The following is a 13,876-nucleotide window of genomic DNA, read 5'->3' as shown; positions in this document are numbered from 1 at the left end:
GCCAATTTTATAGGATGTCCTTTGGTAGCTTTCGGGAAGCTTGAAATACTAACTTTGCCACCGTATGGAACTCTTTCTGGTGTATCTAACGCTATAGTGGATATGACATGGAAATTGTCTTGAAATTCTGGTAAAGGTTGTATACAATATAACCGTTTTGACTGTCCTGGTTTGGTAAAAAAGTATACGTAAAAGGACCTTTGCCCATACTCATCCAATTCTTCGAGATAGTTGTAGGTATTGGGATATATGCTGACATACTCAGCAATTTTCACATTTCGCAAATAAGTTTGCATATTTTTGGGGAAAAGTCTAATAAATTGGTCGATGGCTTGTAGTGCAATTAGGTTTGCTGTAACAGGCAAGTATTGAACAAACAAGTCCACGAGAACACCTGGGTCTTTAACTTCATTTTCAACTGGTTGCAAACTATCCATAACAGACTGAAACACTTCCGAATAATCGGTGTCGTCTTGAATTCCCCATTGGTTTTTGAGTTTTTCAAGGAGTTGAAGTCTTTTTTTAGCATATTGCCTGCGAACACGTTCAGGTATGGTAGTGTTTTCTTCTGTATTTTCTGTATCTCCTGATTGAAATTGCTTCGCGAACGCGAGGTATCTCATCTGGGACCTTGTCGTCATCGATGACGCGCTTGGTTGTTCCTCTGTTGTTTCGTTTGTTTGTATGGTATTTTCTTGAGTAGATTGTCTTGAATTGTTGGACAATTGGTTTGCAATTGGAGAAGACTGTAAAACTTGTCCTGTTGTGTCTGGTACAACTGTATCTGTTGTTTCGTTTGTTTGTATGGTATTTTCTTGAGTAGATTGTCTTGAATTGTTGGACAATTGGTTTGCAATTGGAGAAGACTGTAAAACTTGTCCTGTTGTGTCTGGTACAACTGTATCTGTTGTTTCGTTTGTTTGTATGGTATTTTCTTGAGTAGAATGTCTTGAATTGTTGGACAATTTGTCTTGAATTGTATGAGGAAGTTGCTTTGGTATTATAGGAGGTCGTAAGGGTTTTGAGAATGGTGAGACATAAGTTGTAGGAACTTTAACTGCAGAGGTAGTCGACGAATTGTTTGCAATTGTATGAGGAAGTTGCTTTGGTATTATAGGAGGTCGTAAGGGTTTTGAGAATGGTGAGACATAAGTTGTAGGAACTTTAACTGCAGAGGTAGTCGACGAATTGTTTGCAATTGTATGAGGAAGTTGCTTTGGTATTATAGGAGGTCGTAAGGGTTTTGAGAATGGTGAGACATAAGTTGTAGGAACTTTAACTGCAGAGGTAGTCGACGAATTGCTTGCGACACTTTTTCTTCCTTCCATTAGACAAAAATGAACTGTTTTTTTCGGACTACTCATAGAAAAGTTTAAAATAAACCGTTTTCCTCAACGGAGACCCCCTCTATTTTTTATTTTATTTAATAGTTACCGTTGGCAAACCGTTCCATCTCAAATATTGAATGAACTATAAACGTTTTTTGTTTTCTATATATACTTTTTTGTCCAACGGTCAAACTTTTTACACAACGGTTTTTGAGAGTCGTCGCCGTTGACTTTTTGTAGAGCACTCAAAATAGTATAACTTTGTCCGGACAAGTAAGGGTCTATCGTCGCTACAGGAAAAGTTACAGGCGTTCCAAGGAAGTATACTTTGAGAAGCCTTTTCCCCCTTATAGAATGAGATAGGACGGTTATTTTACAAAACTGTCAACACATTGACCGAGTAGTTTTTTGTGCTGAACAAAAAGTGTCATATAAACATCTGTCAAAAGCCGCTTTTTAACTTCACTTAAAATGCCACGTAAGCTACGTAAGAATATACGTAAGAGGAAGAGAGCATTGAAACATCCAATAGTAAAACTGACACCACAACAACAATTGCAACAACAAATGATGAATGACCCCACTATGTTGCAACAAATGTCAAGCAACCCTATGCTTTTAAACCGAGTCATTGGTGCACAGAGTGGAGGTTTAAGAGCGGCACTTTTAGCGAAAATGGCAGGCTATGGTGGAGCTGCAGACGGAACAGCCTATAACCCTCAAAGTCAAATGAATTTGAGTTCACTCAAAAATCAAATAACAGATGTCAAAAAGTCAAACATAGACATACAGAAGCAAATAAGTGAAAACGAAAAGAAACTAGAATATGACAGACACACAAAGAAACTCAATGAGTTAAACGTAGAGAAAAAGAAGAAAGAAGAACAACTGAAAGAACTAAGTACAGAGGAATATGCAAAAAAAGTGTCAGAAAAAGCAGCAGAAGTAGCAAAAATGGAACAAGATGTCATAAATTTGAAAAACCATACTACTCAATATAAAATACTGAAAGATGAAGAGATAAAACAAAAAGCCCTGAAGACATATATGGATAGCGATGAGTATAAAAAAGAAGTTGAAGCAAATGTAAAGGCAGAAAAACTTTTACAGTTGCAAAACCAAACCGTACAGTATGAAAACTTAGCACAAGAAAGTAAAAATAACGACGCGGCTATGCAAAAGGCAATGAAAAGCGCAGAATATATAAAAGCTAACAATGACTGGTTAGATGCCCAAGCCAACGCTAAAGCAGCCCAACTCATAGGGTCAATAAGGACAAAAATACAAGCGGATGAAGATAGTTCAAATGAAGCTTTAACAAATGCTGACTTTAAGAACGCTTTCGAAGCTCTTCATAGTAAGGTGAAACAAGTGAACGACTTCTCATCTGGAAAGAAACTGAAGTCTGAAGGTTTCGACAAAGAGTTAAGAGAAGTAGCACAAAATATGACGAAAATAACAGATGCAGCAACGAGACAGGCAGTTCAAAGTGCCTATGACGCCGTTAGAGCAACTGTTGTGAAAAGTCAAGAAAAAGAGTTACAACAGACCAAAACAGACCTAGTAAATGCTTTCTTAAGAACGAAAAGTCAGGTAGGACATTATGCTGCAGATGGAACATATGTGCCAGCTGGTGGAACTTATATACCACCAAACCCTCCAAGAGAAGCACCTGCACCAGGACTACCTAAAACATTTACATCGTCACATGGACACAGACACAGGCATGCACAACAACCACCTCCACAACCAACACAACAACCAGCACAACACCTCCACAACCAGCACAACAACCAACACAACAACCAGCACAGCAACCAACAGTTTCAAAACCCTGCACAACAACAACCACAAAAGAGCAAAGGACATAAAGAAGTAGAGAACAAGGAAACCAAGAATTCTTAAAAATGCTTAAAGAAGAGTGTGGTTTCCCAGATACTGTTGACTTTAGTGACAGATATAAAGAAGCTATTGGAAAGTTCAAGGATGGAAATACTGACCCGAACCTATTTAGCTTTATGGCTCAGCACCAAAACGGATATAATCTCAAACCTGAAAATACAAGCTCGCTAAGGGATATGATTTAATAGCATATCATCCAAATGACATGGATGAATTTACTCCGAGATATTTTGATGTCAGAGCTAAATGACAATTCAACTTTCGTCATGAAACGCGTAAAAAATAGAGACGGAACGAAAGAACAAAAGCTTATGAATGCGGATGACGTAGATAGGGAAATTGTTAAAACGGTCTCGGAATATATGAAATGCCAGCAGATGAGGTACAAGAAACTCCACAGGAAGAAATAGTTCAGATACAACCAGACATGGAAGAAATAGTTCAGCAACAACAGCTAGAAGAGCCTGAAGGAAACGAACAAGTCACTCCTTTGGAAACTAACTTCACAGAACTAGATGAAGATTTGGAACAGCCAAAAATCTTGACCCTCAACAAGAGTATGCGGAGAATATGGAATATTTCCAAGAGTCTAAAAAAATTCGGCTGACATAGTAGAAGAATATCGAAAAATGTTTGCCGACATACAAAAGACTCCAACATCAGATGAAAATATTCGGCATAGAATGGAACTGAAAGAAAATGTACACAAATACAACAACCCTTTTTACTTACGAGCATTTAACGTTCAATCTTCGGATGAACTCGGTGAAATATAAAAGGTTAAATTTCAAGAAAACATATAGAAATGAAACATTGTTTAAAGTTCATTCAGAACCTAACCAAGATGGAAACAAACCTACTTTTGTTTCTGCAGACGATGGAACTACAATGAGATGGGGTCATAAAGCTAACCCGGATAGGTGGTTCATAACTTACAACCACAATTCCAAGAAGTTGTAGACGCAATGGAAGTCAATGGTGAACCAGATATAGCTGGTATTTTAAGCGCGGCTTTAATGCCATTGAAAGATATGAAACATGCAGATATTTTGGACCAGTATGAAATGAACATGGCTGATGGAAATATAACACCTGACGTTCTAAAACATTTATCTCAAAGAACTACACAGAACCATAAAGATGGTATATTTGGTGAAGAGTTTAGAAAGAAAGTTAGGGACAAAGAAGGAAGAGAACCTATTGTACATGACCTTGCAAACGAAAGTTTACAAAATGTCATAAAAACTTAACTTTGCAGACAAAGGAACGAGAAGGGATAATATTTTAAAAAACTCAAATGGACAGTACAAATGAAATGTTAGTATTGAAAAACATGTTCCTTGACAAAATAAAAAACTACAGAAATAAACGACGCAAGACTGAAAATTGGGTAAAAGCTTTCCCATTCACAAAAGATATAGTTGGTAACATGGAAAGAAAACCAGAATGGCTACAAAAACATATATTTGGAAACGAGCTTATTCCATATGGACAGGCACTGTTTGAAGAGCTTGAACCGGAAACTCAGGAAAGAGTCATGCAAACAATACGCGAAGACTCAAATCAACTATGACAAACTCTTCTAGGATATAGGTTACCTGAGATGGGCGACCAGAGCCAAAAGGCAAAAAGGACATGGGAAATTTGCAACATACTAGATGAACATAATGCAAAGATGCAACAACTTCAAGCAGAGGGCAATGAAGGAAAAAGAAGAGTTAAAACTCAGTCAGGAAGAAAGTAAAGCTTGGTCCACGTGGGTTCTATATGACATATAAATCCAACTATCTATATTTTTACTCATATGAAATGTACGCCGCTCAGAATATAACGCCAACAGTTTTGGATGCTATGAATGGAAATGTTTCCGAATGGTATAACGAATGCGACAATGCCATTAGAAGGTCAGAAATAGTTCCTGGAACTTACGAATATACAACTGCTGTTTCTTATGGAAACGTAGGTGAGTTTGGAGAAGGTTCTTCAACAACAGTAGATTGCTTGGACAGGTTTCATATATATTTCTATTGACATCTTTCTTATACGTGGAACAAGACATTGAAATAAACTTCTGCCAAGTTGTCTGACAAGAAAGGTTGCAATGGAATTTTCTATGTCGGATACCAATATGCTCCAGAAGTTTTCAATGGGATATAAGATATATTCTAACTCTGACTTAGTTCAAACAGTAACATGGGCAAACTATGAATGGTTCGCTTTGAGAAACTCAGTACAACCACAAGCTAGAGAACAAACAGACCAGTATGCAACTATTGAGAAAATAAGAAGACTTGACCCTAACGTTCCAGGAGTTTATGTTGACCTTTCTGGACAAACTGCAGCAGCAGTAACCAAAGTAAAACTGAAACTTAGAGTTCCTTTGTCATCTTTCCTCATCTTCAGGTTTTTAAGATACTTGCCAAACTGGGCAGGAAAATTTCTATTGAACTTACTCCAAGCAAAAATAACTTAGTCATTGCACCAACACAAGACCCATTCAGCATTAGTAGCTGGAACTGTGGAGCCAAGTTCTGTGACTTTTTGCAAAAACAAAGTTGACTTAGACTTTGGTTTCTCAAACTCAACACTGAAGTAAACTATTATTCAATGCTGCTGGAGATGCTTGGGACCCAGTTAAGTTCACATGCGAACAGTTTTGAATGCAAGAGAATAGAAAGCAGACTTGCAGTCTATATGTTGGACCCAGATATTTCAAATGCTTTAGCTGCCAATATATTGCAGTTCCACTTATGTTCCCTATACACAAATATCTGTCAAAGATTTGCAGGTGAAGTTGGAAACCAAAGTGCTGACCAGGTGCAAGAACAGATATTGCTTTAACAACTGCAATGAAACATGCAGATACTATGTTTGTACTGTTCAGACGAACTATAAATGACTATTCTTGCTTTCTACAACCCTGGTATTAAATACCATATAAACATAGATGGCAAATATTATCCAAGAGAAGAATATTCTACAGTTGAGGATATGAGGTCATACAACTTGACATTAGATGCTATGAACTTTAACAACAACTTCACAACAACCATTAACCCTGAAATGCAAAGTTCTATTATGCCATATGTGAAAGTATGCTCATACAGGAGGTAAAAAACTCAATATACAAATGGAGACCGTTCAATTTTGGCTTGGCATTCCATTTGCTGACTCAGAAGACTTTATGGGTGGTATTTCAACTGTTGGTACTGTACAAATACAATATACTGGTGACAGAGACGGTCCAGATGAACTGAAGCAAAGAAGTTTACAAAACCAATAGCACTTTTCACGGAAGATGCTCTTTGAAGATTCGTTCGATGAAACCTGCTGGGCTCCTCAGATTGGTAACGACAGCTTCATCGAGCAGATTTTGGCAGCAGGTCAGTAAGTTGTTCTGAACTGACTTCTCTCCGTCAAATATTGACAGTACGCCAGTTTTGACATAATATTGTATTATAACTTTCCTTTAGAAATATCGGTCAGTTTTGTTTGTATATTTTGTGTCGCTTCAAGAACTTTCCATTTCGGTTATACAACTTTCTTTGCTTTATGAAAATATTTTGGTTCAGCAAAGACTGCTATTCTATAACATTTTCCATTGTTTGTATAAAGAACTATTCTGTCAATGTATTTGTATTGTTTGTGTGTGTAAACTTTGTCTGCTTCAATTCGAAGAGATACTCGAATACGTCATCTTTTTATTCTAAGTAAAATGTCATTTCCGAAAAATAGAAGCGTAAGTGTTTCAAAAGGTTTAATGGCGGTGGCAGATGTGAAGTTAAATTCACCAACTCAAACAAACAGTCAAAGTGTTGTTGTCAATGTCAAAGACAGAGATGTTGAAGTGGGGAACCATACGAAGACGAAGATGGTATAACAATTGTTCCTGTAAAAGAACAACCAACATATCCTGAAGTTAGCAGAGACTTAAGTTCTGTTGCAGATATTCGAAACGACTACAACAACTTAAAGACAAACTTCAAACTCAGGAGAAGATTTGTCAAGCTTTAGGTATAATGTTAAACTTGGTCGAACACAACCCTGTAAAAGTGAACTCATATGTCATTGCACCTCATGAAATTTTGAAAGAACTATTGAAACTTTTGACAGAGGCAGACGATATAACATAAAGAAATAGAACCCGACATTGCTTGCTGTGGTGTTTCATATAATGTCATTGACAAGATATACGTTATGAAAGGAGGTGAAACGTTGAACTTAAAATATAGTTTTCCCAGACGTCATAAAAATATTTGACGACCACAACATTTCATTAAAATTTACTTGCTAAGTAAAATGGCAGAAGACATAGTGGTTTATACTATTACGACTAAAAACCCTGAGTCATATAATTCTATAACAACAAACTTACAAAGTCCTCAAGGACGATATTGTAAACTAACTTTAAACACAATGACGACTAAAGCTGTTTGCTCTTTTGACACCAGAAGACTTTGTTGTTGTGAATGGTAAAAAATACTCCTTTGAAGATACTTACTCAGATATACCACCAACAGGTTTTGTTGACTTATTTAATACTTTAAGGACGGATGTAACATGTGCTGCAACTAGAGCAGGTTTCATTATGTTTGGATGTCCGACTGAGTTTACTATAAACGAATATGAGCTATAATACAAAACTTATTTCTGGTTTTTACTACCAACAGTTTCTATAACAGGAAAAGGTGTCATACAAGGAATGTTATTCCATTGACATTAAGCACACCAATCTTATATATTGTTTCAAACTTAGGTTTCAAAGTGTTATTCGAATGTCGACAGAAACTACTATGACCAAAAGATACTCATGCGTATAAACAACATTTCTCTGCTGGTTTTGCTATTGTTCATTCGAATGCAGAATTTTCAACCTTAGTGAACTCAAACACTTTGCAAGTATAACGTTGACATTAGTTGACGCAAACTTTGTTCCTGTAAAACTTTTATGTCCTATGTATTTGTCAATGACGGCAGAAAGTTTCGAATTGGAAGATGCAACTGGTGAAAGTATTGTATTACAAGAACAACTTCAACAACAATAGCTCAAGAACAACAAATGCAACAAATGCAACAACAAAGTCAGAATAAAAAAAATATTTTTTTTTATTTTATAAAAATGTACAGAATAGATGTTTCAGATTTTTATGACTTCCAAGCATTCAGAAATATGTGTCCATTTCGAGACTATAACAAAGCAGTCGAGAATTTGAAACGTTTAGTCATTTATGTTGACTCTGCCCAGAATGTTATGTCATGAAAGAATGGGATGTTGTCTTTAACAAACCAAGAGCAACATAGTGTCTGAACAAGAATGTGAAGCAGAAACTTAAGAAAATAAAAGTCGTACAAGTTGGCATGAAGATGTTAGATGCTTGGGATATCTTATTGTCAAAGTTAGAAGATTTTTCAGTTCGAGGTATAAAGTTCTATACACCTTCTCCAAACTTCTATTTCTATCTTCACTGGATATAAATACGAACAAGTAGAATGGAAAGAAAATATTATAGAAGCTTGGTTAGACCATGTCAAAGAAATTATATGCAATGGAAACGAAAGAGTCTATGAGTATATCTTATGTTGGTTTGCAAACATCTTACAACATCCAAGTGCTAAAAATGAAACTGCTCTCATTATAATTGGAAAACAAGGAACAGGTAAGAACACTTTCTTTACAGATATCTTATGCAAACAGTTAGAGGGCTATTCGAATCCGAATATGACAAACTTAGAAAACATCTGCGGTAAATTTAACTCTTCAATTGAGAATATGAAACTTATAGTTTGCAATGAACTTCAAAGTATAGATACAACAAAAGTTTTGAACTCAGATGCTTTGAAGAGTCTTATAACAGATAAAGTTGGAGTTGTTGAAAGAAAGTATAAAGACCAAAGAGTTTGTGAAAATGTTGCAACTTCATTATGGTTTCAAACAATGTGTTCCGATGAAGTTAGAAAGTTCTGACAGAAGATATGTAGTTGTCAGAACGTCAGATTCTCATATGCAAGATACAGAATATTTTGACGACTTAGCAGAAACTTTGACATCTGACTTTTACAACCACTTGTTCTCATATTTCATGACATTAGATATTTCTAAGTTCAATCCAAGACAATTCCACATACCGAAGAAAGACAAACATTGTTAGAAGCAAACAAGAGTGTATATGAACTGTTTATAGATGAGACTAACTTTGAGTGTTTAGATGAAAGGTCATTGTACGATGAATATAAACAATATTGTCAAGAATATGGTTATATGGCAGCGTCTAAACGAACATTCTTGGCAAATGTCAAAAATCTTTTAGACATACAGAACGGCGTATATACAAAGAAATAATTTTTCTGAGTAAATTTTAAAAAAAATATTTTTTTATCCGATAGAAAAGATGACGAAATATATTTCAGTAAACAAGTACATGTCAGGACTTAAAGAAGAACTAGACCCATTCACATATTTGAATGTTTACTTCTACCATTTTGAAAAGTCTTCATTCAGCAAAGTTTGGAACATCGAACCAGTTAAGTTTGCTATTGTGACTAAAAATGGTGCGAAATTTGAAGACTTAGACATAGAAGGTTTGTTAGCAGTCAAAGAAAGTTTTGACAGAAGGTTTTCAAACCTTAAAGAAGGCAAAGCATACAAACTTGTTATACCTTATGAACCAAAGAAAGCAGACGACTATGAATATTATGAGTCTAAAGTTGTAGAAGTTCAAGGTAAATTGGGTAAAAAGATTTTAGAGTCTAAGCCAGTGTTTACTCCTAAAGAGGAAGAGAACATTGACATTGACCCAGAATGTTCTAAAAATAAAATTTTATTTTTACATGTCATATCTCACCTTCTCTGGAACTGGTTCAGTTCTTTCTTCTCTTCTACTTTCTTTTCTTCTACTTTCTTTTCTTTCTTTTCTCTCTTCTTCTTCTTCTCTGGTGGAGTTATGTCAAATTTGGCGCAACCATATTTATGTAAAAGTTCTTTGTCCTTTAATAGCTCATCTATTCTGTTTCCTATTTCATCTTCAAGAAAGCGCATGTGTCTTCTTTGCATTCTAAGAACTTTTGTTGGACTTCATCTTCCAAGGGCGTCATCTCTGTCAACAAGTCTGTCATTGACAAATTTTAAGACTTCTCTGCCTAATGTTTTATGGTTCTTGTCATATTCCAGAAACAGAACTTTAGAACAAATTCACCTTTCTTGTTTACACTATGTAAGATTTTATGGTCGACAGATGTTTTGCTGTCGAAAAGTTTGTCTCGAATATAGATAGCGAAATCGCTCGACATTTTCTAAAAGATAAAAATTTTAATTTTTCAAAAATATGTTAGAAAAAAAGTTTGCTGACATTGACAAGAAATTTGAGAATGTTTTTGAGAAGAACAAGAGGAAGTTAGAAAATGCTCAGATAAAACCTATACATGACAAGTTCTTATTTGCTCAGAATGTATAACAGGTCTAATTGCACCACCTGGGTCGGGTAAGACTTTCACTTATCTTAAAATGGCTGCACAACAACAAGAACTAGATGAGAAGAACCCATTCTATGAGTTAGTTGTTATTTGTAGTACTTCTGGTCAATTTGACCAAACCGTCAATTCGTTCAAAGATATTATAAAGAAGTCTAAGTTAGTATGTATAAAGGATACTGAGTTGTTAGATTGGATAAAGAAGTACAAAGAAGAGTTTTGAAGTATAATGCTATAAATGAGTATATAAATTCGAAGTTTAAAGACCCAAATGAGGAAATGCAGAGAATATTAGAGAAGAAACACTTCAGAAACAAACAGAAAGAGATAGAATACATTTCGAAGAAATTGCAATTACGATTGGAAGACTTACCCTCATAGATGTCTTCTTATCTTAGATGACTTTGCTTCTCATCCTTTGCTTAAGAATAGAGAACAAGATATGTGTCGAATTCTTAAGAAGCTCAGACACTTTAACATCTCAGTTGTCATTTGTGTACAGACAGCAAAGAGTTTAAGTAAAGATGTTAAAAGAATACTTACTGACATTATACTTTTCCCTGGATTGTCCGAAGACGATTTCATGGAACTTATGAAAGAGTCCATGGCAGGTAAGTTTGACAGACATGAACTATGGGAGAAGTACAAAGTCATACAAGACCCTCATACTTCTTTCAGAATTCATATCTACGCAAACAAAGTTCAAATTGTAAAAAGTCAAGCTTAAAATAAAGAGTTTTGGCGACTGGGGTTTCTTCCCTACTCGCTGTGCTTCACGATTTTCATGAGTTTTAGGCAAGGCCGGTAAAAGTCGGTCTAGAGAAATTTCACGATTTTCATACGGAATCTCTTCTCTCGGTTTTCCGAGGGAAGCAAGCATATGCCATTTTACTCAGAATTTTGGTCATTTTTCAGTAAAAATAATGTTTATGTTAGAATGTTAGATCTAACATGTTTTCTAACATGTTTTCTAACATAACTATTTACAAGCGTTTTACATGTATATGTTGCGATGGTTCATGACTCTAAACAATTTCGTAGCTTCTATTTCTTCTTTTAGTATGTCAAAAGTTTTAACGATACCGAAGGTTTCTTTATATTTCTCTTGACGTCAGATAGAAGGAAATCGTCAGCAGTTGGATAGTTTTTGTCAGAAATTCTAAATGTTCATTTTATCTTCTGCTGGTTTTTCTGCTTCTTTCTTTAAATCTGCATAGTCGTTTCGCATACGTTCTATCTCTTTGACGGAGTAGTTATATTTCCTCATTGCTGCTTTACATTTTGAACATTGCGGGTTCATTTTTGCGTTATATTCTGAAACCTTACCTGCTAAAACAACCAAGGCGTCAATGGTTTTCTTCATCTCGAACATAGCGGGTTTTATTTGTTCGTTCCATACCTTACCCCTACTATCTTTATCTCTTATTTCCCAAACACATTTTGCAACTAACGAAACAAAGTTGTCGTAGGTCTTAAATTCTTCGGATTTGTAAAGGTCAGAGATGTTCTTATATACCATGTCGCAATCTTTGTCCATAACCTTATGGTTGCAATGAAAACCAAGGAATTCATAATTTACCTTTCGTATGAACTTCTTTATTTCTACTGTGTCAGTTGCTTTGACTTCTATTTCGTCAAATTCGGGAATGGTTAGTTTTTGTTGTTGGATTTCAGGCAATTTGGGTAAATGGTCAATAATGTCCTGCATTTCATAAAGATACTGTTCATTTGTTTCATCTTTCGCACTACAGTCTAAATTACTTGTTAAAAGTTCTTGCTTTATCTTCTGGATTTTTGTTTCGAAAGTATATGAAGAAGGAATGAAGTTTTTCATCTCTACCAACATTGACGTAGGATTCATGACTAACGAGTTTGGTGCTGTTGTTGTTTGAATTGTTGTTGTGCCGATTGTTGAAATCATGTCTTTTATACAAAATAAAAAAAATAAATAAAATAAAAAATAAAACTAATTTTATTTTTTATTTCGGGAAAATTCATGAAAATTCAAGAGTTTTAGACCATGTTAGAAAACGTGTTAGAAAACATGTTAGATCTAACATTCTAACATAAATTATATTTTTGCTGAAAAAGTGTCATTTTTTTCATGTCAGAAGACTCGAAGGTGCAACACTTCCAAAATACCGACGAACTCAGAAGAGCAGCATGGCAGTATCTTCTTGACAACTTCTTTGAGTTCTCCAGGTACACCTTGGAAAATGCTGAAGAACTCCGACACAGAGAATTTGGAGAAATTGCACTCCAATACTACCTTGACAAACAAAGGGTAAACAAAGGTAAAATAAGACTAAAAACTTAACATTTAAAAAGTGACATTTTTATGAGCTCCGAGTCACCGAGAAAACTTGGTCAGATGTTAGCAGCTTACTTCCCTGAGGAGGATGGAAGCGTTACATACGTAAGGTTCAAAAAAACGAACCTGGAATTGCGTACCAAATTCGCAATTACATGACCATGGAAGAGTACGAAAGGTTCCTACAAGAGAAACCAGCTCTAAACAACTCAGAAAAGAAAGAGTAAAAAGTTTAACTCGTAATTGTTTATTTTTTTACTTGTATGGGCAAGCTGCAAGAATGAAGTCGACTATCTCGGTCTTTGTCTTGACCAGTTGGACTGCTCTTGCGAGTACGTCTGTTTTACGGTCTCCAGCTGGTGTCTGACCTTCGTAATTGCGCATGTTCTTGAGAGCTCCAACTGTAAATGGTTGTAGGATGAAGAGTCTCTCAGACTGCTTGAGGTAGTCTTCACGGTCACGAACCGAATCTGTGGTACGAGTCGAATCGGTCGATTTGAGGGAAGAGACTGAAAGCCTGTCTTCTTCCATTGGAGCTGTAGCATACTCTTTGCGTAAACGGTTCAGACCTTCTTCGAAGTCTTGGTCTCTCTTCGATTGAGATTGAGATTGGAATTGCTGGGGTGGAGGGTTTGACATGAACATCCAAGGGTTGGGGAAGTAAGGCATAGGCTGAGGAGGGTAGTTCGGGAAGCCTTGTAGTGGAAATTGGTAGTAACCTTGAGGTGGAAATTGGTAGTAATTTGGTGGAGGGACTTGCTGGAACTGAGGTTGCTGAGGTGCAGGGGCTGGTGCTTTAGGTTCCTCTGGTTTGGGAATGGGCTCGGTTGGTGGTACGTCGGACATCTGTTTGTGGCTTAACCGTCGG

At 36.0% G+C, this 13,876-nt stretch overlaps 1 protein-coding gene and 6 pseudogenes across 7 annotated transcripts, besides 1 other annotated feature; 4 read left to right on the top strand and 3 right to left on the bottom strand.

The window, feature by feature from the left end:
- Nucleotides 1–13,876: part of a mobile genetic element that runs on past both edges of the window.
- TVAGG3_0031170 lies at nucleotides 272–1,310 on the bottom strand (annotated as a pseudogene). The gene has a single exon. A coding segment is annotated over exon 1 (1,039 nt).
- TVAGG3_0031160 lies at nucleotides 2,502–3,669 on the top strand (annotated as a pseudogene). Its single transcript has one exon. A coding segment is annotated over exon 1 (1,168 nt).
- TVAGG3_0031150 lies at nucleotides 8,350–9,570 on the top strand (annotated as a pseudogene). The gene has a single exon. A coding segment is annotated over exon 1 (1,221 nt).
- On the top strand, nucleotides 9,620–10,038 carry TVAGG3_0031140 (annotated as a pseudogene). Its single transcript has one exon. A coding segment is annotated over exon 1 (419 nt).
- On the top strand, nucleotides 10,568–11,424 carry TVAGG3_0031130 (annotated as a pseudogene). Its single transcript has one exon. A coding segment is annotated over exon 1 (857 nt).
- TVAGG3_0031120 lies at nucleotides 11,928–12,618 on the bottom strand (annotated as a pseudogene). Its single transcript has one exon. A coding segment is annotated over exon 1 (691 nt).
- On the bottom strand, nucleotides 13,264–13,854 carry TVAGG3_0031110 (uncharacterized protein; the record flags this gene model as incomplete). The annotated part of the gene is made up of 1 exon (XM_051220443.1): nucleotides 13,264–13,854. The coding sequence occupies one exon, from the start codon at nucleotides 13,852–13,854 to the stop codon at nucleotides 13,264–13,266; it is 591 nt and encodes a 196-aa protein (XP_051105429.1).

The sequence above is a fragment of the Trichomonas vaginalis genome, chromosome IV (assembly GCF_026262505.1).
Source record: "Trichomonas vaginalis G3 chromosome IV, whole genome shotgun sequence".
Classification (NCBI taxonomy): domain Eukaryota; phylum Parabasalia; order Trichomonadida; family Trichomonadidae; genus Trichomonas; species Trichomonas vaginalis.
The sequence above is the reverse complement of the archived record's forward strand: the minus strand, read 5'-3'. Positions and strand labels throughout refer to the sequence as shown.